Source organism: Bubalus bubalis, chromosome 3 (assembly GCF_019923935.1).
Source record: "Bubalus bubalis isolate 160015118507 breed Murrah chromosome 3, NDDB_SH_1, whole genome shotgun sequence".
Lineage (NCBI taxonomy): Eukaryota > Metazoa > Chordata > Mammalia > Artiodactyla > Bovidae > Bubalus > Bubalus bubalis.
Window position 1 is genome coordinate 160,247,743 of NC_059159.1, and position 27,507 is coordinate 160,275,249.

At 45.6% G+C, this 27,507-nt stretch overlaps 2 protein-coding genes across 4 annotated transcripts; one reads left to right on the forward strand and one right to left on the reverse strand.

Moving 5' to 3' along the window:
* Positions 1-2,734: 2,734 nt before the first annotated feature.
* On the reverse strand, positions 2,735-24,332 carry ACTL7B (actin like 7B). 3 transcript variants are annotated; one of them, XR_006550134.2, is made up of 5 exons: positions 22,605-24,332; positions 18,801-21,434; positions 18,257-18,340; positions 6,164-6,305; positions 2,735-2,791 (listed from the first exon to the last, which is right to left on the reverse strand). XR_006550134.2 is itself a non-coding variant. In XM_006079407.4 (1 exon), the coding sequence occupies exon 1, from the start codon at positions 23,799-23,801 to the stop codon at positions 22,548-22,550; it is 1,254 nt and encodes a 417-aa protein (XP_006079469.3). In that variant the 5' UTR covers positions 23,802-24,322; the 3' UTR covers positions 22,452-22,547. The 3 variants fall into 3 exon arrangements, 1 of the variants encoding a protein (XP_006079469.3); XR_006550135.2 differs by lacking the exon at positions 2,735-2,791 and having other exon boundaries at positions 4,438-6,305; positions 18,286-18,340; XM_006079407.4 differs by lacking the exons at positions 2,735-2,791; positions 6,164-6,305; positions 18,257-18,340; positions 18,801-21,434 and having other exon boundaries at positions 22,452-24,322.
* Positions 24,333-26,043: 1,711 nt separating this feature from the next.
* ACTL7A (actin like 7A) lies at positions 26,044-27,494 on the forward strand. Its single transcript, XM_006079406.3, has one exon. It carries the CDS (start codon positions 26,075-26,077, stop codon positions 27,389-27,391), a length of 1,317 nt encoding a protein of 438 aa, XP_006079468.1. The 5' UTR covers positions 26,044-26,074; the 3' UTR covers positions 27,392-27,494.
* The last annotated feature ends 13 nt before the right edge of the window (positions 27,495-27,507 follow it).

Genomic DNA, 27,507 nt, shown 5'->3' on the forward strand with positions numbered 1-27,507 from the left:
GTACTCAAAACATGACAGATATTCAGTATATTTTATCTGAAAAGCTTAATAAAACTTAGAAATGTTAGACCAGCTTGTCACCCAATTTTGGTGTCCTTTTAAAAATACTTTTCCATAATGTAGAAATAATAATGTATGATAATACTCGAGACAGAATTCAGAAGATCTATATCTTCTATAGCCTATATCTAAAGAGATATAAAAGTAACTTTTATCTAGTAGAACCCAAAATACTAGATTTATTTGGATGGCAGTAGTGAGGTAGACTACCAAGAAAGAGATAAAAAGGAAGGATACTCAAAAGAGATATGTTATGGACTGAATGTTTGTGTCTCCCCAGAATTCCTATATTGAGACTATCCCACAATGTGAACATGTTAGGCGATGGAGCCTTTAGGAGGGGATTAGGATTAGATGAGGTCATGAGCATGGAGCCTTTGTGAATGGCATTAGAGCCCTCATAAGAGTCACGAGAAAGCTTACTTCCTGTCTCTCTTTTCTGCCATGTGAAGACAGCGAGAAGATGGCTATCCAGGAAACAGGCTCTCAACAGACACCAAATCTGCTAGCACTTTGATCTTGGACTTCACAGCCTCTAGAACTGTGAGAAATAAATGTTGTTTAAGCTACCCAGTCTATGGTATTTTTGTTACAGCAGCCCCAACAGACTAGCAAACATCTGTTATAGAACTAAATGAAAGTGGGTAAAGTCCTTGTTGCTGTTTCATCACTAAGTCATGTCTCATGGACTGTAGCCCACCAGGCTCATCTGTCCATGGGATTCTCCAGGCAAGAATATTGGAGTGGGTTGCCATTTCTTTCTCCAAGGGATCTTCCCAACCCATGGATCAAACTCGAGTCTCCTGTTTGGCAGTCATCTCCTTTTTGCCAGGCAGATTCTTTTACCACTGAGCCAGCCACCTGGGAAGCCTGATAAAGTACTTAGCAAACTCAGAGTTCAAAAATGAAACTACATACTATATTATCTATAAAACATGCCTAAAACAGAGACTTAAGAGAATTAGAAAGGCTGAGAGATAGATAATAAAGTAGCTAAGTAAAAAAGCAAGTACACAAAAATCAAGTTTCTAAAATTCTACCTAGGGACTTAATATTGGAGACGGAATTTGTGGTAGGAGAGTAAGGTGCTGTTTTTAGGACTGAAACATTCTAATAATTGGTATGTTTTCCCTAAATCGATAAATCATTGCAGCTTTAACTGTTGGGGCAATTGTCTAACATGGGAGGAAAACTGGATATAATCCTATATATAAGATCTTTTTAAAAACATCATAAAAAGCTCTAGATTATCATCTTGCAGTAGGAAAAGCATTTGTATATTTTAAAGCTATTTTCAAAGTATAATAGTAGAGCATGCTTTTAATAATTCAAACAGCACATAAATGTATAAACCACAAAATGTAAACACTCTTTCCACCCCTCTCTACTCCCACTGCCTAAAATGGTGAGGTAAGCACAGTTAACAGTTGGATGTATACGGAAAGGCACACCTCACTGCATGCATTTAGTCCCACAGCCATATCACACTTAGCGGCAAAGGAGGCTGGTAAATGCAGTCTGCAACTGAGCAGCCATATGTCCACCTAAAAATCCTATCAAAGAGTGTTTTGCTAAAACAACCCATTATTTTCTGCCATGGCCTTCATCCTGCTTTACCCATCTTCAACAGGAAGGCTTGGATTTTTCTTGATCTGGCTGTGAACCTTTGCCATTTGCTAAATTTGGCCTTGGTTAGGGGAAGTCTCCTTAATGCCATCACATCTCCTGGTGACATATAGTTGGCCATGTGAGCTCCCTAACAGTGATGGAAAAGCTGGGGCCTGAAGAGGGTGTCTGGGAACTCAGGCTAGAGCACCAACCCATTGTGTTTTGAAGATACGGTTTTGATGTATGGAGTCTTTCCCCCCAGCATTATGAAACTGGCTTGGCTGTTACTGGGGGTAACTCTTCTTGCTCTCCATAGAGGGAGCACAATCACATTGTTTCTGCAAAGAGCACACTCCTGCCAGGCCACTTGCACCTGCAGACAAGTCTGTTCGTCTTTAAGTGGTTCTTTAAGGATTAAAAAGTAGTGAGAGACTTTGGATAGGCTGAGCTGCACGCAGCTGCACCAGAAGCTCCAGTGCTGTGAAGAGAGAGAATATAGGACAAGACCCTGGGAATCTCACAATGGTCCCAGCTCTTCTGTTCACCAGCGATGTATCCTTGGCAAACTGCTTCCCAAACCAGAGCCTGTTTTCTCATCTAAAAAGGAGTTGGAGCAGATCATTTCTGTTTCAGTTCCCCAGCTGTCCATGACCTTTTCCTATCTATTTCTTGTTGGGATCTATTTCTTGTTGGGAACACTTCAGTATTAACCTTAGGGGAAAGACAAATCTTTCCTTCTCATCTGTTTCTCAAGTGTCCATTACCAGACATGGAAGAATCCAAGGTCTTCAAAATGACTCACCCCTGTGTACCTTCTGGAGACCAGAAACCTGGGCTGATGCATTTGGTCAGTTTCAAACAGGTGTCAAATGGATTTTAACACAGTGTTCACTATTGGTTCCCACAATCAAGTCTACAGGGAGACTGGAAAGAAAGTGAAAGTGAAGTCGCTCAGTCGTGTCTGACTCTTTGCGACCCTGTGAACTGTAGCCTACCAGGCTTCTCCGTCCATGGGGTTCTCCAGGCAAGAGTACTGGAGTGGGTTACCATTTCCTTCTCCCGGGGATCTTCCCGACCCAGGGATCGAACCCGGGTCTCCCATATTGGAGGCAGACACTTTAACCTTTGAGAGACGAGGGTAGGAAGCAAAAACAGAGGAATGAAAAATGTGTGTAATGGTTAGAGCAGTATTTTCTCTTTAAGACTCTATGGACACACCCAGGGCATGACACATGCTGAAGCTAAGTCTTTGATTTTTAAGGGTGAAAGTGACCAAAAACACAGATCTCCATAAAACCCACTACAGGATGAGTAAAGAAAGAATGAAATGTCAATGAGAGCACCTTTTTTAGACTCTTACACTATGTTGCCAAAGTTTCTAGTGTTTTCTCCTTTTCTTAAAAATAAATTTCATCTGCATAGCACATTTACTTGGAGGAAAAATTGAAAGGCATTAAAGGATACAAATTAAAAAGTAAATTTTCCTCTCACCATTTCCAGTTCTCTAAGTTCTCACAGAGCTTGTATTTCAGAGACAGCCCATGTCCACACTTGCATAAATGCAGGTCTATAACTTTGGGGGACCTCTATGTTTGCCTTGGTTTTCATAAAACTGCTTTGAGTGTAAACTACATTTAGTGCTAAGAATAGCTAGAGTTGCAAGTAGAACACTGGCAATGATTTTAGTATTCTTCTTCACTTTCACTCAGTCCTTGGGGGATTTCATTCATGCCCTTGGTGGTGGTGGTTTAGTAGCTAAGTCATGTCTGACTCTTGCGACCCTATGGACTGTAGCCTGCCAAGATCCATGGGATTCTCAGGCAAGAATACTGGAGTGGGTTGCCATTTCCTTCTCCAAGGGATCTTTCTAACCCAGGAATCGAACCTGGGACTCCTGCATTGCAGGCAAATTCTTTACCGATCAAGCTATGAGGGAAACCCATTCATGCCCTGGCTTTCCTCCAATCTGAAACCTCCCAGGCCTCTACCCCGGCCCTGCTTTCTTTCCTGAGCCTATACTTGGATTCCAGCCACGTCTCTCCACCTGGAGTGGGTACCCCAAACTCAGGTGTCAATGGAATTGGTCCCTTTCCCCCAGACCAGCTCCTTTTCACCTCTTCCCAGGCTCCGGGTTTCCCCATTCAACTGTTAGGAATGTATATCACTTCTCTTTCCTTCCACCTCCTGCCTCATTCCTCTGGAAAGCCCCTTCCTCTTCCTCGCCTTTTCCTTTTGCCAAATTTCATTTCATTGTCACCTCTCACTGGAGCAGATACGTACATAATGCTTATTCTGTGCCAGGTACTATCCTAAGTGCCTCACAAATACCAACTCATCTTATCCTCACAATAACCCCATAACAGGTATGCTATTATCATCCTCATTTTACAGACGAGGAAACTGAGCCCAAAATAATAACTCCATTCCCTAAGCTCTACTGCGCCTCTTTTGACTACGTTTTCTATGGCCTCTTCTGCCCTCGAGACACAGCAGTTTCTTATTCCTGGAAATCGTCCTGAGTTCCCGCTATTGTCACAGTAGTTTCAAACTTTCAGTCTATCTCCCTCCATGTAAAATACTGCCCGAGAAAATTGCATGGGGCATGTTCATACTGGAAACTTCCTTCTTGTTTACTGAAATTTCAATTTAACTGAGCATCCTTATCCTTATTTGCTAATTCTGACAACCCTACTCCCGCAAAACCACAAACATCTTGGCAGCAGGATGTCCCACCCACCCACCCTCATGGGCTAGAACAGAGCCTGGGCCAGGTGGGCGCTCACTCACTCGACTGTACTGAAGTCAGGTGCTCAGTGAATGGTGAGCGCTTGCCATGTTAGCTTTCACTATGCTTTGCATTTGGAAAGCTTTGTCCCCCCGCCAATGCACCAGATACTGTTTTGTGCACCATCGTTAAATCCAATGTCTCTTGGAGTCTTATTGTTCTCATCAACAAAACGAGAATACTGTTCAACACCCACTCCCCCATGCTGTTTTCTAGGCTGCTTACAAGGATCAAACGCCACAGGTGAGGTGCAAAGGTGCTTTGAAACTAAGAAAAACTGCACTGTTGTGAAAGATGCAAACAATTACCAACATTAGCATATCTAACTTAACAATAGGGAAATACTTGGCCTATATTTAATCTGATTTTTCAGGAGTTTTAAATATTGAAAGCTACTAATTGATTGCTAAGAAACAGCATGACAAAGGAACTGAGACAGTGAGAAAATCCAGGTTTTCCTTGATAGCTAAAAGAGGGTAGAAAAAAGAGCAGAGGGAAAAGACCCATTGGAGACAGGAGCAGACACTGTTCTGGTAGGTGCCCCTTCAGAAACCACAATGCCCAGTGACCCGGCCCAATGCCAAGATCCCCTGAAACTGCCCCCAAAAATTGTTTTCCATATTATGTTTCTTATTACTATTTCATCAGTTTAGGAAAATAAGGCCAAAAATGGTAAAATTCCATGTCCAACTTCTTCATGTCTTAGACATCCACAAGTTAGGACTGAATCCAGCCACTTCTCCCAAGACCTGAGTGAGTAGAAAGTTGCTTCTTGGTTTCAGAAGGAAAAGGAACAAGCTGCAAAAATATCCTCATGTCTTTACCTTCCTCTTCCCCAATTACTTAAAATTCACCCTGTGAGTTGCTGCCAATTCATTGAGTTAAAACTTTAGGGATCTGATTTACTTGGGAATCTGAACACACAACCAGAGATTACAATGGATGGTAAAACATCATTCAGAGGAGAAAGGATGGTGGTCAGCTCATGCAAAGCTCCAAATTCTTAGATCACTAGAAAAATGTTGCCAGGTGGCCAACATTGAGGCTGACCCCTTGTTCCAACTCCATCTGGAAGGTAGAAGACCTTGAATTACTTGGTCTCAATTTATACACATACAGTTGGTCAATAAAGTAATTGTCTTAATCCAAAATGCATGCCAGTGACCAAGATATTTTCAGCTGTATATGTGGACAGCTTTTTAACACATAATTGTCTCAGTTCTCTGATCTATTTGAAATTGAACCCCCTTGGACTTTTTTTTCCTACAAATGTTCTGTTTTTAATTTCTAGAATTTAGTTTATAACAGAAGCACATAAAAAGGTGAGAACTTCCTTCTCCACTACCTTGGTTTTCATTGTGTGGCAATCTGATGCTGGAATTACCTTTTTGACACTTAATGCATTTTTAACTATCAATACTTTTATAATCAAACAAGGGCTTTGAGAGGAATTTAACACTTGCCACAAGTCCTAGCTTGTTCTTACTCCAGGCAGCCTCTCTTCTGGATTCATGCTAGGAATAAATCATTTGGGAATCAGATGCTTTCTTATTCTCAGCTGTTTTTGTGTTTTCTTCTCTTACACCTAGCTTCATCTACACTGGCAAATGAAGTGAAGGATTCAGACTATTACTCAGATAATGTGACCAAAATTCCCCTTATAGGACTTTTATTTGTTGGTGTGTCTTAGAAGTGAAAGTAAGGGCTTACCTTTAAACCCAAACAACTTGACATCCAGTGCTGTTGGGCAAAACCATGGCCAGTTAATAGAGTTTTGCTGGAACAAAATCTACTTATACTTCTACACCAGGGGTGTTATTTATATCTATGAGCCTCTTGCTCTTCCTCCTCTCTGTAAAATCAGAATAACAATTCCTACACTGCCAGATTGTTGATGAAATTAAATGAGATAAATATGAAGATTTCTACATGCAATAGATATTCTGTACATATTTTAAAACATATTTGCACAAATATACAACACTTCATGGTAAATAGATGGGGAAACAATGGAAACAGTGACAGACTTTATTTTGGGGGCTCCAAAATTACTGCAGATGGTGACTGCAGCCATGAAATTAAAAGACACTTGCTCCTTTAAAGAAAAGCTATGACCAACCTAGATAGCATATTAAAAAGCAGAGACATTACTTTGCTGACAAAGGTTCGTCTAGTCAAAGCTATGGTTTTTCCAGTGGTCATGTATGGATTTGAGAGTTGAACTACAAAGAAAGCTGAGTGCCAAAGAATTGATGCTTTTGAACTGTGGTGTTGGAGAAGACTCTTAAGAGTCCCTTGGACAGCCAGGAGATCCAACCAGTCAATCCTAAAGGAAATCAGTCCTGAATGTTCATTGGTAGGACTGGTGCTAAAGCTGAAACACCAATAGTTTGGCCACCTGGGAAGAACTGACTCATTGGAAAAGACCCTGATGCTAGGAAAGATTGAAGGCAGGAGGAGAAGGGGATGATAGAGGATGAGATGGTTGGATGGCATCACCAACTCAATGGACATGAGTTTGAGCAAGCTCTGGGAGTTGGTGATGGACAGGGAGGCCTGGCATGCTGCAGTCCATGGGGTCGCAAAGAGTTGGACACGACTAAGCGACTGAACTGAACAACACATATTGTGTTATATATTGACCAGAACATTTATATTGTGCCTTACAATTTATAAAACACTCAGCTACATTTTCTCTTTGATCTTCAACAAAGCATTGGAAAGTGTAAAAACAGGTAAGTCGCTGTTTTACAAACGAAGAGCCTGAGGTTAAATAGCTTTCCTAAGGCCACAAGGCTAATGTGAGTTGATCTGGACAACCCTGAAACTCTCCACCGCTTCTATGTTGATGCCTCATACTCCACACACATGTGTGTGTATATGTGTTCAGTTGTGTCCAACTCTTTGAGACCCCATGGATTGTAGCCCACCAGGCTCCTCTGTCCATGAAATTTTCCAGGCAAGAAATACTGGAGTGGGTTGCCATTTCCTACTCCAGGGGACCTTCCTGACCCAGGGATGGAATCTGTGTCTCCTATGTCTCTTGAGTTGGCAGGCAGATTCATTACTGCACTACCTGATTCTTAAATGTGGCTTCACATTAGAACTACTTGGAAAATTTAAAAATAAATATCAGTAACTCGTCCCACCCCCAGAGAGTTTCACTTAACCACTCTTAAGTGTGGTCTGGGCATCAGTATTATTTTTCACATTTCTCATTTCTCCATTTTCAGTTAAACTTTGATTGTGACATAACAGTAGATTCATGGACAGTTGAGAGAAATAATACAGAGATCCCATTTCCCCCCATTAGTAACATCTTGCAAAACTATAGTATAATATCACAGCCATGACACTAACATTTATACGGTCAAGATGCAGAACACTTTCACCATCATAAAGAGCTCTTGAACTTTCTTACAGCTACACCCAGCTCCCCCTACCTACATATCCCTAACCCAAGGGAACCATTAATCTGTTCTCCATTTCTATAATTTTCATCCTTTCAAGAATGTTATGTAAGTGGAATCTTGTAGTATGTGATCTTTTAGGATTGCTTTTTTTTCACTCAATATAATTCCCTCAAGATTCATCCAAGCTGTAGTTTAATCTCTCTCTTTAGTCACTAAGTTGTGTCTGACTCTTGCGACCCCATGGACTGTAGCCCACCGGTCTTCTCTGTCCATGGGATTCTCCAGGCAAGAACACTGGAGTGGGTTGCCATTTCCTTCTCCAGTATTTCAATAGTTTATTCCTTTTTATTGCTGAGTAGTGTTTCCCAGTATGGATGTACCAGCTGATTTCACTGTTGAAGGACATCTGAGCTGTCTCCAGTTTCTGGCTATTACAAATATTTGGATATAGGTGTTTGTACGAAGAGAAGTTTTCATTTCTTTGGGATAAATGTCTTAGTGCAATTGCTAGCTGGTATGGTAGTTAGATGTTTAGTTCTGTAAGAAACTACCAAACTAGAGTTTCTAGAGTGACTGTATCATTTTACATTCCCATGAGCAATCTCGTGTGCGTAATCTACTTTCTTATCCTCACCAGCTATGGTGTTGTCGTCATTCTGTCTTAAAAGCCATTCTGATGTGTTCTCCTTGTGGTCTTAATCTGCATTTATTTCTCTAATGCTTAGTGATGTTGAGTTTTTTTTTCATGTGCTTATCTGCCGACCGGGCTTCACCAGTGGTTCAGTGGTAAAGAAGTGCCTGCAATGCAGGGCACATGGTTCAATTCCTGGATCGGGAAGATCCCCTAGAGCAGGAAACGCAAGCCACTCCAGTATTCCTGCCTGAAAAATCCCATGGACAGAGGAGCCTGGCGGGCTGCAGTCCATGGGGTCGCAGAGTTGGCCACGACTGAGTGACTGAATACGGACACATTTGCCAACTATATCGTCATTTTAGTCAAATGCCCATTCACAACTCGGAGAAGGCAATGGCACCCCATTCCACTACTCTTGCCTGGAAAATCCCATGGATGGAGGAGCCTGGAAGGCTGCAGTCCATGGGGTCTCTAGGAGTCAGACTGAGCAACTTCACTTTCACTTTTCACTTTCATGCATTGGAGAAGGAAATGGCAACCCACTCCAGTGTTCTTGCCTAGAGAATCCCAGAGACGGGGGAGCCTGGTGGGCTGCCGTCTATGGGGTCACACAGAGTCTGACACGACTGAAGTGACTTAGCATAGCATAGCATAAACATTCATGTGTAGGTTTTATGGGAACATAGGTTTTCAATTCACTTGAGTAAATACCTAGGAGTGTGATTATTAGATTATATGGTAAGAATACATTTAGCTCACTAAAAATATCAAACAAAAAAACAAATTGTCATTTAAAGTGGATGTACCATTTTGCATCTTTTATATGGGATAAACATCTTTTCATATGTATATCTGCCATCTGTATAGCTTCTTTAATGACATGTCTGTTTAGATCTTTTGCCCATTTTATAATTGGATTGTTTATTGTCTTATTGTTGAGTTTTAAAGAGTTTTTTGGATACAAATCCTTTATCAAATTATTTGTGTTGCAAATATTTTCTCCCATTCTGTGACTTGTTTTTTCATTTTCTTAACTGTGTCTTTCACAGAGCACAAGATTTTCCTATTAATAGAGCCCAATTTAGTTCAATTTTTTCATTTATGGACTCTGCTTTTGGTGTTGCATCTAAGGTGTCATCACCAAACCCAAGGTTCTACATTTAGGTCTATGATTCCATTCTGAGTCAATTTTTGTGAAAGGTATAGAGTCTGTGTCTAGTTTCTTTCCTTGTATTTTTGCAGAAGGATTTCTAATGGTTCTAGCTCCTTTTATTAATATTTTCTCTACTGAATTGCTTTTACTCCATTGTCTGCAATCAATTGATTATATCTGTGTGTCTATTTGGGAACTCTCTATAGTGTTCACTGATCTGTTTTTTCACCAGTCCCATGCCATCTTGATTATTGTAGCTTTATAGTAAGTCTTTAAGTCAAATAATGTCAGTCTTCAACTTTTTCCTTCTTCCTCAGTGTGGGACTGGCTATCTTGGGTCTTTTTCCTTTCCACAAAAACTTTATAATCAGTTTGTCATTATCCACAAATTACTTGCCTCCAAGTGGGGGTGGAAGATCATTTCTCCGCTGGGCGCCCATTACAGGAGCATAAAGAGGAGAAAGGTAAGAACATCACCCTGTTCTGCCTCGGTGCTGCTGCATGAGGCCAGAGGTACAGGAACACTAGACCCACTGACACTACCCTCCTGGGGCGATCAGAACGTGGCACCCACCGCTGTGGTGCGGGGGAATGAAGCAGGAGATCAAGTCCTCACTCAGCCCCACTGAGACCCATTCCAACTGTGCTTTTTTTTTTAGATTTTTGTGTTTGTCTATCTGACATGCATTCATCACTGGGCCACTTATATTAACTATATTTTCTTTTTCTATTTGTGATGCTCTGGCATTTGGAGGCCTTACAAAAAATAAGAATATACAGTTAATATAAGTAATTCCTAAAGATAATAACAAGTTGCCTACAAGCACATCTTCTTTCACTTTTTGGAGTCTTCCTATTTTGGAGAAGGAAATGGCAGCCCACTCCACTATTCTCGCCTGGGGAATTCTTTGGACAGAGGAGCCTGGTGGGTTACAGTCCATAGAGTTGCAAAGAGTCAGACACAACTGAGTGACTAACACACTTAGGTTTGTTTGATGGGTTTTACGGTCAAAGTTGAACAAAGCTGGACACTAATTTAAGTGATAAGAATAGATTTTAATCGCTAAATGCTACTATAGGAGAGAAAAGAGTTCCATCTTGATTTATAAAGAGGTGACTGTGAATTTTAAAGGGAAAACGAATGCATAGAGAGGAGATCAAGCATGGGCTTGAGGAGAGTCAAAGAAGTGAAAAATAACAAAAGTAGGAAGCAGAGGTAAGTCCCTGGGAAACCCACCTGGGCCTGCCAATTGGCATTTACTGAAGTTAGACTCCTTCCCTCCCACAGAGCCTGGGAGATAAGCAGTCTATCTTCCTTCAGGTGTTGGCTGGAACAAACAGTAAATTCTTTGGGTATCCTGAGTTTTCTCAGACAGACACTCTAAAGGGTAATGGGGGTCATCCTAGGGATGCAGCTTTAAGTTATTTTAATGTTTTTCCCACCTTTCTCAGCTTCCCAGGTGGCTCAGTGGTAAAGAATCCACCCGCAATGCAGGAGGTGCGGGTTTGATCCCTGGGTCAGGAAGATCCGCTGGAGAAGGAAATGGCAACCTACTCCAGTATTATTGCGTGGGAAATCTCCACGGACAGAGGACCCTGGCAGGCCACAGTCTATGGGGTCACAAAAGAGTCAGACATGATTGAGCAACTAAACAATGACAATCAGTCTTTATAGGCCAAAGCTGAGACTTAGTTAAGAGAGGGCTCAGGGGACCCTGGCTAGAGTTTGGTCAAGGAGAGTCTCTGTCAGTGTGCAGGGGGTTTTAGTTGTAAGAGGGAGGACCTCAGAGAACAAGGTGACTCCATCTTGGTACCAGAAGTCCTTGACATGAGGAATTTTGAAAGCTCCTCGTGTGATTCTAATAAACAACAAAGTTTGAGAACCACAAGGCCAAGACAAGAGCTTTGCCCTGTGTTTTAATGCTCCCCATCACAAAGACAAATTATTTTATGGAAACTGCATGCTCTGTGTACACGTGTGTGCAAGCATGTACATCCGTACAGGTGTACACATGAATGCAGCCACACACCAGGCTGACAGGCAGATGAGAGGCCTGGATCTCTCAGGCAACAAGAAGATGAAGAAAGTGCTGAGAACTACGGAAATGTACCAAGCTGCCTTTAGTTTAGTTCAGTCGCTCAGTCATGTCCAACTCTTTGTGACCCCATGGACTGCAGCATGCCAGGCTTCCCTGTCCATCACCAATTCCTGGAGCTTGCTCAAACTCATGTCCATCAAGTTGGTTATGCCATCCAACCATCTTATCCTCTGTTGTCCCCTTCTCTTCCCTCCTATAATCTTTCCCAGCATCAGGGTCTTTTCCAAGGAGTCAGTTCTTCCCATCAGGTGGCCACAATATTGGAGTTTCAGCTTCAGCATCAGTTCTTCCAATGAATATTCAGGACTGATCTCCTTTAGGATGGACTGGTTTGATCTCCTTGCAGTCCAAGGGACTCTCAGGAGTCTTCTCCAACACCACAGTTCAAAAGCATCAGTTCTTTGGCATTCAACTTTCTTTATGGTCCAACTCTCACATCCATACATGACTACTAGAAAAATCATAGCTTTGACTGATGGATCTTTGTCAGCAAAGTAATGTCCTTGCTTTCAACATGCTGTCTAGGTTGGTCATAGCTTTTCTTCCAAGGAGCAAGTGTCTTTTAATTTCATGGCTGCAACCACCATCTGCATGGATTTTGGAGCCCCCGGAAATAAAGTCTGTCACTGTTTCCATTGTTTCCCCATCTATTTGCCATGAAGTGATGGGACCGGATGCAATGATCTTAGTTTTTTCAATATTGAGTTTTAATCCAACTTTTTCACTCTCCTCTTTCACTTTCATCAAGAGGCTCTTCAGTTCCTCTTCGCTTTCTGCCTTAAGGGTGGTGTCATCTGCATATCTGAGGTTATTGATATTTCTCCTAGCAATCTTGATTCCAGCTTGTGCTTCATCCAGCCTGGCATTTCGCATAATGTACTCTGCATGTAAGTTAAATAAGCAGAGTGACAAAACCTTGATGTACTCCTTTCCCAATTTGGAAGCAGTCTGTTGTTCCCATGTCTGGTTCTAACTGTTGCTTCTTGACCTGCATACAGATTCCTCAGGAGGCAGGTAAGGTGGTCTGGTATTCCCATCTCTTGAAGAATTTTCGACAGCTTATTGTGATCCACACAGTCAAAGGCTTTGGCATAGTCAATAAAGCAGAAGTAGATGTTTTTCTGGAACTCTCTTACTTTTTCGATGATCCAATGGATATTGGCAATTTGATCTCTGGTTCCTCTACCTTTTCTAAATCCAGTTTGAGCATCTGGGAGTTTTCTTGGTTCACATACTATTGAAGCCTGGCTTGTAGAATTTTGAGCATTACTTTGCAAGTGTGTGAGATGAGTGCAATTGTGTGGTAGTTTGAACATTCTTTGGCATTGCCTTTCTTTGTGATTGCTGGAAAAAAAGGGGGTCCCAGCAGAATTCAACCATATATCCATTTATTTGGCCATAGAAATGAGAAGGGGTGCTTCTCATGGTTCTGGTTGAGAGCTCACATTCAAAGTCTTACTGATCCAGTTTCTTCAGGCACTCTGCCTATCAGATCTAGTCCCTTGAATTTATTTGCTGCTTCCTCTGTATAGTTGTAAGGGATTTGATTTAGGTCACACTTAAATGGTCTAGTAGTTTTCCCTACTTTTTTCAATTTAAGTCTGAATTTGGCAATAAGGAGTTCATGATCTGAGCCACAGTCAGCTCCCGGTCTTGTTTTTGCTGACTGTATAGAGTTTCTCCATCTGTGGCTGCAAAGAATATAATCAATCTGATTTATAATCAGATAAGAATATAATCAATGGAAACAGTGACAAAATCACTGGGCTCCAAAATCACTGCAGATGGTGACTGGAGCCATGAAATTAAAAGATGCTTGCTCCTTGGAAGAAAAGCTATGGCAAACCTAGACAGCATATTAAAAAGCAAAGACATTATTTTGCTGACAAAGGACTGCAAGGAGATCAAACCAGTCAATCCTAAAGGAAATCAGTTCTGAATATTCATTGGAAGGACTGATGCTGAAGCTGAAGCTCCAATAGTTTGGTCACCTGATGCAAAGAACTGACTCACCAGAAAAGACCCTGATGATGGGAAAGATTGAAGGCGGGAGGAGAAGGGGACGACAGAGGATGAGGTGGTGGATGGCATCACTGACTCGATGGACATAAGTCTGAGCAAGCTCCAGGAGTTGGTGATGGACAGGGAAGCCTGGCATGCTATAGTCCATGGGATCACAAAGAGTTGGACATGACTAAGCGACTAAACTGAACTGATCTAGTTTCTATCCTTCAGTTTTCTCTGCTAGACAATTACAGCCTAAAACCAAGGAAGTGGCTCTCTCTCTCTGCAATTGCTCAAGGGTCATCCTTAAAGTGCTGTATTTCAGCCTGACTTTCCCATAACTCACTGGCGTGCTGTGATTCATGGGGTCGCAAAGAGTCGGACATGACTGAGCGACTGATCTGATCTGATAGTTTTATTGCTTCATTTGAATCCTAATTATTATTCATGTGTTTATGCAAATACAGAAGCCAGGAAGGGTATGACTCCTTTTAGAAGCCATGCTGTGGTCTCTGAAATGTTAAAGGCTCAGAAAATTGGCACATTGAAGGGCTCCATCTCAGGAAAAGGACATTTTTCTAGACCAAGTGCTGCCTGAAAGCTTTGGCATTTCTGGCCGTGAAAATGAAAGAGGAGGTGGGCCCTGAGGCTGCCCTGGAGCAGAGGTTCCCACATCAGAATCCCTGGGGGCCTGGGAGATCACACTGGTACTTCCACTGTGCCCCACACATTCTGATTTAACTGGGACTAAAGTCGGGCACTGGTGTTTTTTCAAAAGTCCCCCACCCCAGGTGATTCTGACAAGCAGCCAGGGTTGAAAGGCTGAGAACCCTAGAGATTCTGCAGAATTCTGGGGCAACACAGCAAAATGTCCAAGCCTGATAAATACAATTAAGGAGCCTTGCAGCAATGCATACAACTTATCTCCCCCAGAGCACCTAAAAGAGCCAAGACAGAGATGGGAGAGACACAGTTTGTCCTCTCCACCAAAATGGGCAGAGGATAAAAGCCAAGGCCGGTATGCAAGGCCACAGTGGTGGGAAGGGGCCAGCGGGGGAGAATGCCTTCCAGAGGAGCAGACATTCAGCTTGCGCCTTGAAGAAGAGTGGAACTTGGACAAGTGGTAAAAGACATTCTGACCTTACAGAGCAGATCTTCATGGTGAAGCAAAATTATTTTTAAGACATGAAAAATTTAAGATAAAAATTTCCTTGCTGTTTGAGCCACAACCTCTCCCCTTTAGTGTGTAATGTGTATCTGTACTATATACTGGGGCTTCCCTGGTGGCTCATATGGTAAAGAATCTGCCTGCAATGCAGGAGATCCAAATTCAATCCCTGGGTTGGGAAGACCCCCTGGAGAAGGGAATGGCAACCCACTCCAGTGTTCTTGACTGGAGAATCCCATGGACAGAGGAGCCTGGCATTACATATTAGCTAGATGCCCTCAAAAGAAGAAGGCCTACTTGCAGAGAAAAGAAAAAAAAAGCAATACTTTCTACTTGGCCAATTTCAAGCTACCAACACAGTTGAACTGGCTTACAAAATTTCTGAATAACCAACAAAGGGCTCTCACAAGCCATTAAGATCTAGCTCCAGCTGCATCACCAAATCCCTATACTCCCCCTCCCAACTGGTTAAGAACCACTGCATTACAAGACAACGTGGATTTAATTAAAAACAAAACCAAAAAAATCCGCTTATCAAATAGAACATTGTTAACGGTCTGTACTGTACTAGTTAATTGCTTAAACCCACCTCACACAGATAACTCTTGGGGAAAACTTAGTAATACACTTAAGGAAGAGAGATCAGGCTGCCCAGATAAGGCAGTGAGGATAACAGGACTCTTGCCACGGGTAAATAGTAGGATTTCACCACAGGATGTCACTCTAATACTTGCTAACTTATGTCTCTGGAAATCTGAGGCAAGCTGTCTCTTGTTTGCTAAAGGATTGGCATTCTTACCTTTTATACCTTGGGATGATCATGAAATTACATCATATTTGTTGTTCATGGAGAGGCTCTATACAGTCATCAAAAACAAGACCGGGAGCTGACTGTGGCTCAATCATGAACTCCTTATTACCAAATTCAGACTGAAATTGAAGAAAGTAGGGAAAACCACTAGACCATTCAGATATGACCTAAATCAAATCCCTTACGATTATACAGTGGAAGTGACAAATAGATTGAAGGGATTAGATCTGATAGACAGAGTGCCTGAAGAACTATGGACAGAGGTTCGAGACATTGTACAAGAGGCAGTGATCAAGACCATCCCCAAGAAAAAGAAAGGCAAAATGGTTTTCTGAAAAGGCCTTACAACAGCTGAGAAAAGAAAAGAAGCTAAAGGCAAAGGAGAAAAGGAAAGATATGCCCTTTTGAATGCAGAGTTCCAAAGAATAGCAAGGAGAGATAAGAAAGCCTTCCTTATTGATCAGTGCAAAGAAATAGAGGAAAACAATAGAATGGGAAAGACTAGAGATGTCTTCAAGAAAATTAGAGATACCAAGGGAACATTTCATGCAAAGATGGGCACAATAAAGGACAGAAATGGTATGGACCTAAAAGAAGCAGAAGATATTAAGAAGAGGTGGCAAGAATACACAGAAAAACTGTACAAAAGAGATCTTCATGACCCAGATAACCACGATGGTATGATCACTCACCTAGAGCCAGACATCCTGGAATGTGAAGTCAAGCAGACCTTAGGAAGCCTCACTACAAACAAAGCTAGTCTAGGTTATGGAATTCCAGTTGAGCTATTTCAAATCTTAAAAGATGATGCTGTAAAAGTGCTGCACTCAATATGCCAGCAAATTTGGAAAACTCAGCAGTGGCCACAGGACTGGAAAAGATCAGTTTTCATTCTAATCCCAAAGAAAGGCAATGACAAAGAATGTTCAGACTACCACACAATTGCACTCATCTTGCACACTAGCAAAGTAATGCTCAAAATTCTCCAAACTAGGCTTCAGCAGTACATGAACCATGAACTTCCAGATGTTCAAACTGGATTTAGAAAAGGCAGAAGAACCAGAGATCAAATTGCCAACATCTGCTGGATCATCAAAAAAGCAAGAGAGTTCCAGAAAAACATCTACTTCTGCTTTATTGACTACGGGGATCACAACAAACTGTGGAAAATTCTGAAAGAGATGGGAATACCAGACCACCTTACCTGCCTCCTGAGAAATCTGTATGCAGGTCAAGAAGCAACAGTTAAAATAAGACATGGAACAACAAACTGGTTCCAAATTGGGAAAAGAATATGTCAAGGCTGTATATTGTCACCCTGCTCATTTAACTTATATGCAGAGTACATCATGAGAAATGCTAGGCTGGATGAAGCACAAGCTAGAATTAAGATTGCTGGGAGAAATATCAATAACCTCAGATATGCAGATGACACCACCCTTATGGCAGAAAGCGAAGAGGAACTGAAGAGCCTCTTGATGAAAGTGATAGAGGAGAGTGAAAAAGTTGGATTAAAACTCAATATTGAAAAAACTAAGATCATGGCATCCGGTCCCATCACTTCATGGCAAATAGATGGGGAAACAATGGAAACAGTGAAAGACTTTATTTCTGGGGGCTCCAAAATCACTGCAGATGGTGACTGCAGCCATGAAATTAAAAGACGCTTGCTCCTTGGAAGAAAAGCTATGACCAACCTAGACAGCATGTTGAAAGCAAGGACATTACTTTGCTGACAAAGATCCATCAGTCAAAGCTATGATTTTTCTAGTAGTCATGTATGGATGTGAGAGTTGGACCATAAAGAAAGTTGAATGCCAAAGAACTGATGCTTTTGAACTGTGGTGTTGGAGAAGACTCCTGAGAGTCCCTTGGACTGCAAGGAGATCAAACCAGTCAGTCCTAAAGGAAATCAGTCCTGAATATTCATTGGAAAGACTGATGATGAAGCTCCAATATTGTGGCCACCTAATGGGAAGAACTGACTCCTTGGAAAAGACCCTGATGCTGGGAAAGATTGTAGGAGGGAAGAGAAGGGGATGACAGAGGATGAGATGGTTAGATGGCATCACCAACTCGATGGACATGAGTTTGAGCAAGCTCCAGGAATTGGTGATGGCCAGGGAAGCCCAGCGTGCTGTGGTCCATGGGGTCACAAAGAGTCAGACATGACTGAGTGACTGAACTCAACTGAATTGAACTGAGTTGAAAGGAATCGTTTATACGTTTTTTTTTTCTTATGTGTTCATGCTCTGTCACTCAGTTATGTTCGACTCTTTGCAAACCCTGGGTCTGCAGCCCACCCGACTCCTCTATCCATGGGATTTCCCAGGCAAGAATACTGAAATGGGTTGTCATTTCCTACTCCAGGGGGTCTTCCTGACCCAGGAATCGGCCAAGTCTCCTGTGAGTCCTGCATTGGCAGGCGGATTCTTTACCACCTGGGAAGCTGTTCTTGTAAAAGATTTGGAAAATTTACAGAAAGGAGACAAAGGCAAAGAAGCATTTTGGAATCACAAACCTTTGATTTAACACAAGACTTTGATTTACCAGGTGAGTAAAGTTGAGCAGGATTCTTAACCTCTCCAAGCTTCAGGGTCCTCACCTGTAAAATGCAGAAAGATCCTTGTAACTTGTGCCTCACAGACTGGGACGATGTCATTTCCATTGGCACATACTGAACACCCACCCCATGCCATGCTCTGCACGAATGAGGCTGTCCAAGTGCCTGCCCTTAAGAAGCTCAAGTTTAACCTCATAGATGGACAAACATCTAAACAAGGGAATACAGGCCAATGGCCAACAGACACGCTTAGGTTTCTACTCTAAAGTGTGAACGTGTTATCTGACATTCTCTAATACCATGACAAAAATTCTTCACATGTGATAGCTTTTGTGTTGGGAAATAAATGAAGTGTTGGTCTTCACATTTCAACTATAAGAGTTGTCTCTAGCCCTGGCTCCTCCTCCATGCAGACTGCTCAGGAGGAATGCCATTGTTGAGAAGGAAACAAAAGCAGTTAGAATGTTCTCAGTCAGAGTGGAAGACACACATAAACTCTTACCTGAGGGATGAGGATGAATGCTGGTGGAAACAGTCTGATGGCCTGACGGCAGAGGGTGCTCTGGGCATGGTTTCACTAGGAGGTCACTTTGCTTCAGGACAGCCAGCCCTTTCTCTGAGATTCTCTGAGTTCCACACTCCTTGGTGGGTCAGGTTCAAGCTGGCTTCCTTCTGGAAGGTAATAAATTTTGCCACAGCAGCACATATGCTCCAATTTCAAGTCAACCTTCCAAGCAAAAGGTCTGTGTCTCACCCTGTGGGGTGGGGACGCAGACAGATGGACAGCTGAGGTCACATGCTCACACCCAGCCAACCACCATGGCCAGGTAGATGGGCTGGTCTGATTGGCTTAACCTAGGTCATATGCTCTGCTTTGGGTGCTGGAGTCGGGAGTCAGCCCCGGGTCACATCTGATGCCCATATAGAAACTGGGAATTGTAGGTAAGAGATGAGGGGGGAAATGGAGGGCATCAACTATTGGTTCCACCTGGTGGATGTTAGCAAGACCTGAGTGTGACTCGTGCTTTAGGGGGGCCACAACGGGCTACAAGTGAGGTTCACGACCTGCTCTTCATACAGTCCTCTCCTCCTCTTCCCTGTATTAGCACTGCTATCGCATAGAGAACTCTTCAATTTTTTTGTCTGCAAAACATCGCTTACAGGCTCACCCCTCTACCTATGCAGAGGGAGAGAGGGGAGCTGTGCTCTCAAATAAAGACCACTAGTTACCATCTCCTCCCCTAACCTGACTGTCACGCATACTTCCTCCCCTAACTTGGCATTTCCAAGTCTCAAACCTCTTCTCATCCTTCAGGTCAGGAAGTTGCCTTCCCCTGTGGGGAGCACCTGCACATTTCAGACTGCAGCCTTTCTGCCCTGCATCCATTCTCCTCCTCCCAGAATCAAGTACAGATCTTGGGCTCCCTGCAGTCCCTCTACCATCCTCATTTGTAGTGGGTTATACAACTATATTTCTCTACTATCACCTCAATGAAGCTAAGGTGGAAGAGGAGATAAACACACATGGTCGGTCACCTAAGCTGAAATGTGTTGACCCATATTTTTCTATAAAAATTAAATCTGTCATGCCTGTGGTTGGCTTAAGTAAGTTCATATCAGAGTCTCTTAAGTGATTCATGTTTTTATAGCACCTGCCACAGCGATGTTTTTAGAGGAGATGAACAGGAGGTCCTCACCTCACAGCACTGAATCTGTGACTGTGGAGACAGAGGTTGTTGAGAATGGAGGAAGAACAGATTGTGGAGGTGGGGCGGTAGACACAGACACTGTTTTCAGCGATTGTCAAGACCAGCATGTGGAAGAACATTTACATGCAGCACTAACTTACTGCCTGTGTGATTTGGGGTACACTACATTCCCCTCTATAAGCTTCCACTTTCCTCTCTGTATCTCATCAGGCTTTTAGAAGAAATATTGAGCCAAGGTTCTTGGGTTGCAAGCCACAGAAATGAATGCTGGCCAATAAAGCAAAAGTTATGTTGAAGCAGCAGGTATGTATGAAGACATCAGAGAGGTAGAGACTTTGGCAACATAAGAATATAGGTCCCACTGAAAGAATTCACACTCCAGAAAAAAATTATTTTCACTGTTAGGCCAAATAAACTGTGTCGACTGGCACAATCAGCCTCCAGTCTGAAGCTCTCTCCACAGGCAAGAGCCCTGAATAGTACCAAAGCCCTGTCAGTCCCAGAGGAACTCCAACTCCAGGCTACAAACCCAATTCTAGGCAACAGGGAAGGCCCAGATGCCAGGGCATTAGGTGATAAAGACCATGTCTGGTTCTTTCCCCAAACTGCAGTCCCTAGCATAGGACCAGGGACAAAGGTAGCCTCACAGAATGCCCCCAAATCAGGACTCTTTTTCTAAGGTAAGAAGTGGCTCAGGGATACTTGATGGCCCATCAGATTCCACAGCTCACCAATGGCTGATTTCACTGACTCTGCTCACAGGCCCCCAGTCATGCGCCCCCATCTGGAGGTGAGGGAAGGAGAAGGGGCAGGAACTACCCTCTTCTAGGCAGACAGTCATTCACCAGCTGAAGTCTTTTGCAAGTCTTGATGTCTTCTCCTTCAGCCCCAAAGCTACCAAGTGGTCACCACACCCAGCACTTCTTTCTCCATTTGCAGCTTTTCAATACCCACACCTCCACCTTCCCACCCCCAGGAACACCGAGCTCAGGCCTTGTTTCCTTATCAACGTGGCTGCCCCCAGTAGCTGTGTGTGATCCTGAGGAAAGGGCCACACTGGTCATTTCTGTCTCCAGTCTGGGTCTCACCCACAGTAGATGCTTGGTTAAGTGCTTAAAGGTTGCTAACCGTTAAGAATCATTGCTGTAGTTTAAATGTTTGCTTCCACCCTCCCAGTCCCCAACCCCCAAATTCCTATGTTGAAAACATAATGCCCCAAGTCATGCTTTAGGGGAGGGAGACCTTTGGGAGGGTAAGGCCTTCATGGATGGGATTAGTGCCTCAACAGCAGAGGCCCCAGAGACGCCTCTCATCCCATCCACTAAGTGAGAATGTAGCTGGATGTCAGGGGTCTGCAACCTGCAAGAAGTTTTTCACCGGAAGCCTGCCATGCTGGCACCTGGCTCTTGGACTTCCAACCTCCAGAACTGTAAGAAAATAGACTTCTGTTGTTTACAAGCCACCCCACGTATGGTGTTTTGCTATAGCAGCCCAAACCAAAGCAGCCATGTTTGTGTGCTGTACTAAGTTGCTTCAGTCGTGTCCGACTCTGTGCCACCCCATGGACTCCACTGTCTATGGAATTCTTCAGGCAAGAGTACTGGAATAGGTTGTCATGCCCTCTTCCAGGGGATCTTCCCAACCCAGGGATCAAACCCTCATCTCTTACGTCTCCTATGTTGGCAGGCAGGTTCTTTACCACTGGCATCATCAGGGAAGCCCTCCTGGAAATAATCATGACCTGGGTCAGGAGACCCAGGCTCAACCACTGACATGGCCCCCTCCCTCTTGGTCCTTAGTTTCCCCATCTCTACAGGAGGGAGAGAACCGAATGATTTCCAAATGGCCTTCTGGTTTCTCGAACATCTTCCAGATTCAGTGGCTCTGTGACACTGTAAAAATAGCCACAGTTTTGGCAGGAGTCTAAAAGGAGAGGTCCACTGATGGGTAGTGGTCATCATGGGAAATGGCCCCTCCCACTCAGGAGACACCCATGGGCTGTACCTTTGGAGGGGGGGCGGTGGCAGACGGTTAGAGAGGCAGTCAAGCAGTGATAAAGCTGTGGGCAGGCGACCACTAGGGGCAAAGACAGGAGACGCCTAGTTTGAGTGTCCCACCCACCACATAACTTTGTAACCCAAGCCAGTCCCTTAATCTGAGCCTTTGTTCTCCCCTTGGTCTATGGGTGAGCAAGCAAGATGAGTGTCAGTTGGATTGGGCTTTGAACCCTGAAGAGCTAATGGAACAAGAAGCCACATTCTGGGCTCTATGATGATGTCACCCTCAGGAAGAGGGCAGAGGGGGAGGGGCTGGTGAGCCTTCCCCCCACCCCCCATCCCCTGCCCCTGCTGCTCCCAACCCAGCAGATACAGACTGAAAGCCCAACTCCCCCTCCCCACCTTCTGCTATCAGCCTAGAGCAAGAAATCCAGACCAGACAGGAGCCACCGCACTTTAAAATTTTATGTGAAATTCTGTAAATGTGTATAGAGTGGCCTGTGGCTGCCTGCCCCCAGACCTGGCCGGTGGGGACCCCACCGCTCAGCACTTGCTGTAGATGGCCGCACTGCCCCGCTCCTCAAACTCTTCCTTGCTGACCCAGAGCTGCTGGAAGGCCTGCAGGGATGCCAGGATGGAGCCGCCGGTCCACACGGAGGTCTTCCTCTCGGGAGCCGCGGCCACTGCAGGGCTGTCCCCGGGACAGAGGAGGCTCAGCTCCCTCTGGAAGCGCTCGGGGAAGCCATCCAGCATGGTGCAGCCTCCGCACAGCAGCACGTTGGCGGCCATCTCCTCCCTGAAGCCCGCCTCCTGGCAGCGGTTCAGGCAGGCGGCGGTGAGCGCGGGGAGGCCGGGCTGGTTGCTGCCTACCAGGGTGGGCTTGAAGAGCATCTCGGCGCACTGGAAGCGCTCCTGGCCGATGCTGATGAGCTTGCCATCTGGGAGCTCGTAGTCCACGCGCAGGTCCTCCAGGCACAGGCTGAGCTCCTCCTCGGGCTTGAGGGCCGAGTAGCAGCACTTCTTCTTGATGTGCTCGATGATGTGCAGGTGGTCGTCAGTGAACTTGTGGCCGGCCTCGTTGAGCAGCTGCAGCAGATAGTTGGTGAGGTCGCTGCCCGCGTAGTCGGCTCGACTAGTCAGGCCTGGCAGCACGTCGCCCTCAGAGATGGGCACCACATGTGAGACACCGTGCCCGCTCTCCACCACCAGCCCGGAGGTCTTGCCATAGGAGTAGATGGACAGCAGCGACTGGGACGTCACGTGCATGGCAGGGATGCCGAAGGTCTCGAACAGCAGCTCCGCATACTTCTCCCGGTTGCTCGTGGGGCTGAGCGGGGGGTCAGAGACCAGCACAGCGTGCTCCTCGGGGAGGATCTTCATGGCCGTGTGGAAGATGTACTCCCAGATGCTCTGGATGCAGTCCCAGTCCACCACGATGCCATATTTGAGCGGGTTGATCAGCTTCAGAGGCGCCTCCATGTTGAGCAGCTCATGGCCCACGTAGGTCTCCTTGCGGGTGTCACCGGAGTCAGCCGCCTCCGAGTAGCGCTTGCCCACCGTGGAGGAGATGAAGTAGGTGGGCCTTGGCTCACCCGCGTAGCCACACTTGCAGTATTGGGAGCCCAGGTCAATGATGAGTGCCTTGATCTTGCGCACCTTCTTGGGCTTCATCTTCAGCTGAGTGGCTGAACTTGTGTCCCGGATGCCAGCATCAGGACCTGGCAGTGTGCCTGCCTCTCCCGGGTCCCCCTGAGCCGTGCCCATCGGCTTGGGGCTAGAGCTGTTCCTTGTCGCCATCTGCCTTCCTTGCTCACCTGTCTCACATCCACATCCTAGAGCTCCCTGGGGAGAAATGAGGGTCTGTCTCTAGCAGTGACTTGGCAACCCCTTAGAATTGTGATGTCACATGGGCTGGTCCATTCTGGCAGTTGTAGGGGGAGGGGCTTGGTCTGGGCAGGCCCTTGATCTATCCCCCTCCAACCACCCGATCAGCCTAACTCAACTTTGCTCCAGGACAGAGCAGGTGGCCAGCACAGTTTTAGAAATCCAAGCACACTTGCGTCTCAGAGGTTTCTGCTCTTTCTCACCTTATATCCTCATTCCTAATCTCCCATTCACTAGTGATCACCTCTTGCTTCTCAGCTTGATGAAAGGGTGATAAATATTTGAGCCCCAGTAGTGAGCCAAAGGCTTCCGGGTGACGCTAGTGGTAAAGAACCCACTACTGGATGTAGTGCCAATGCAGATGTATGAGACACGGGTTCAATCCCTGGGTCAGGAATATCCCCTGGAGGAGGGCACGGAAACCCACTCCAGTATGCTTGCCTGGAGAATCCCATGGACAGAGGAGCCTGGCAGGCTACGGTCCATAGGGTCGCAGAGTTGAACACGACTGAAGCGACTTAGCACAGCACACACACAGCCCAGTGAGCCAAGCACTGTAGCAGGCATCTCACATGACACTTCACAGAATCCTGGGAGATAGGCAGAGCTGAGGAAATCAAGGTTCAGAATGCAAATGACTTGCCCAAGAGCAAACAGCTCTTGGGGTGTTTGTGCTATAACCCATGTTCCTCCAACTTCAATGTACCAGGTCTCCTTGAAGCGTGTGAGAGCTCCAATGATAGCAACCCAGCCACAAGCAGTGCCCGATCTAGTCGGGAAGATGAATGATGCAGAGGAGTTTGCAGGTGGGTGTCTGTTGGGAGGACACAGGAGCACAGAGGGAGGGAGTCAGAAGGTTCTGCAGAGAGGGGGTGCCCACATAGAGTACTGAAAGGCAGGTGGGTGCCTGTCAGGTAGCTTAGAGGAGGGAAAGGCATCCCAGGCAGGGAGCGCAGCCTGAGCAAAAGTTCTGAGGGAAGCATGGTGCAGAGTTTCCAGTAGTTAGTGTTTGGAAAAATAGATGAGGATAAGGAGGTCATGGAGGCAACTAGGTACGTGTGCTCGGTCATGTCCAACTCTTTGCAACCCTTTGGACTGTAGCTTGCCAGGCTCCTCTGTCCATGGGATTTTTCAGGCAAGAATACTGGAGTGAGTTGCCGTTTGCTACTCCAGGGGATCTTCCTGATCCAGGGATCAAACCCACACCTCTGGAGGCTCCTGCATTACAGGTAGATTATTTACCTGCTGAGCCATCAGGGCTTGAGGGGACCGCAAATGCTAGAGGTAAGGGCTTGGATTCAACTGACGACGCAGAGGGCTAAGGACAGCGAGCATGGGCAGTGGGGGAGGAGCTTGTAAAACAGAGCACGCCAGGCTTCGAGGGTCTTAGTGAAGTGGGATGCACAGGTCAAGGGGCACAGGGTGAATAATCACCCCCCACCCCCTGCAAGATGTCCACATCTGAGTCCCTGGCATCTGTGAATATGTTACCTTTGTAAGTGCTTGGCAGAGTTGCCATAGCAGCAGTTGGCCCTAAGTCAGATGGTATTAAGTCTTTGCTCAAAATTCTCTAGTGCTTTCTGGCCTCATGCAGAGTTAGAGCCAAAGTCCTAGCAATGGCCTGTGAAGCCTGATGAGAGAATCTGCCTGCAATGCAAGAGACCCAGGTTCGATCCCTGAACATCCTTTGGAGGAGGAAATGGCAACCAACTCCAGTATTCTTGCCTGGAGAATTCCATGGGCAGAGAAGGGCTACAATCCACAGGGTCGCAAAGAGTCAGACATGACTGAGTGACTCACACACACACACACCCCCCCATATATTTATTTTGGTTATTGTCTGTCTCTCCCCCAACCCCCACTGACTAGAATATAAGTTCTACGGGGGCAGAGATTTTTGTCCTTTTTTTCCCCTCACTGCTGCCTGCCTTGCACATAGCGAGCACTCAAGAAATAGTGCTTGGATAAGCCAGGTTTATTACAAAATTTAGAAAAAAGTAAATCACTTCCAAAACTCTATCTCAAATATACCCTAACACAAGACAAAGGTCCCCCGTAACTAGAAACCCTGGGACACTCGATTACGTCACAATCAGTGATGTCACCACTGGAGAAATTCTCAAGTTGCCCCCTTATTTCAGCCTTTCAGGCCTCGAGGCCGCTGGGATTGAGGAACTGAGAGCAAGATGGCTCTCAAGAGTGTGTGGGCGCCACAGGCGGCAGTAATAGGGGATGGGCCGTCCGAGAGAGGAGGAGAGCAGGCCCCCCCGCAGACACAGGTCCTCCACACCGCCTCCTTGAAGGATGGCCCAGCCAAGCGGGCAGTGTGGGTGCGCCGGAACCATTCAGAGCCAGAACCTACAACGTCACCTGAGGTCAAGCAGCCCAAACTAGAGCTGACCAAAGCTGTGGTTGTGGACCTTGGCACAGGCTACTGTAAATGTGGCTTTGCCGGGCTGCCAAAGCCCACCCACAGGATCTCAACCACAGTGGGCAAACCCTACATGGAGACCGCCAAAACCGGCGACAATCGCAAGGAGACATTCGTGGGGCACGAGCTTATCAACCCAGAGGTTCGTCTCAAGCTGATTAACCCTCTGCGACACGGCATCATTGTGGACTGGGATACAGTGCAGGATATCTGGGAGTATCTCTTCCATCAGGAAATGAAGATTGCCCCAGAGGAGCACGCGGTCTTGGTTTCAGATCCACCCCTGAGCCCACACACCAACAGGGAGAAGTATGCCGAGATGCTGTTTGAGACCTTCAAAACGCCCGCGATGCACATCGCCTACCAGTCCCGCCTGTCCATGTATTCCTACGGCAGGACCTCCGGCCTGGTGGTGGAGGTCGGCCACGGCGTGTCCTACGTAGTTCCCATCTACGAGGGCTACCCTCTGCCCAGCATCACCGGACGGCTGGACTATGCGGGCTCCGACCTGACAACCTACTTGATGTGCCTGATGAACACTGCAGGGAAATACTTCACTGAGGGCCAGCTGGGCATCGTGGAGGACATCAAGAAGAAATGCTGCTTTGTGGCCCTGGACCCCATTGAAGAGAAGAAAGTCCCAGCTACTGAGCATATGATCCAGTACACCCTGCCAGATGGGCAGGCAATCTACCTGTGCCAGGAAAGGTTCCTCTGCTCGGAGATGTTCTTCAAGCCTTCTCTGATCAAGTCCATGCAGCTGGGCCTCCATACCCAGACAGTGTCCTGCCTCAACAAGTGTGACATCGCCCTCAAACGAGACCTCATGGGCAACATCCTGCTCTGCGGGGGGAGCACTATGCTCAGCGGGTTCCCTAACCGTCTGCAGAAGGAACTGAGCAGCATGTGTCCCAATGACACCCCCCAGGTAAGCGTGCTGCCCGAGAGAGACACGGCAGTGTGGACTGGGGGCTCCATCCTGGCGTCGCTTCAGGGCTTCCAACCGCTGTGGGTCCACCGCTCTGAGTACGAGGAACACGGGCCTTTCTTCCTCTACAGAAGGTGCTTCTGAACTCCAAGGCAGCGTGGTCGCTGTGCCATGCATCGGCTTTGCTGGGTGAGCACCCATCTCACATGCAGGGAGCAGTCAGCCCGTTCACTTCTGTAGTATTAAACAACCCTCATGTT

What these genes read in the sequence shown, in the direction of transcription:
- ACTL7A (XM_006079406.3), top strand. Translation starts at nt 26,075, where the DNA reads ATGGCTCTCAAGAGTGTGTGGGCGCCACAGGCGGCAGTAATAGGGGAT.
- ACTL7B (XM_006079407.4), bottom strand. Translation starts at nt 23,801, where the DNA reads ATGGCGACAAGGAACAGCTCTAGCCCCAAGCCGATGGGCACGGCTCAG.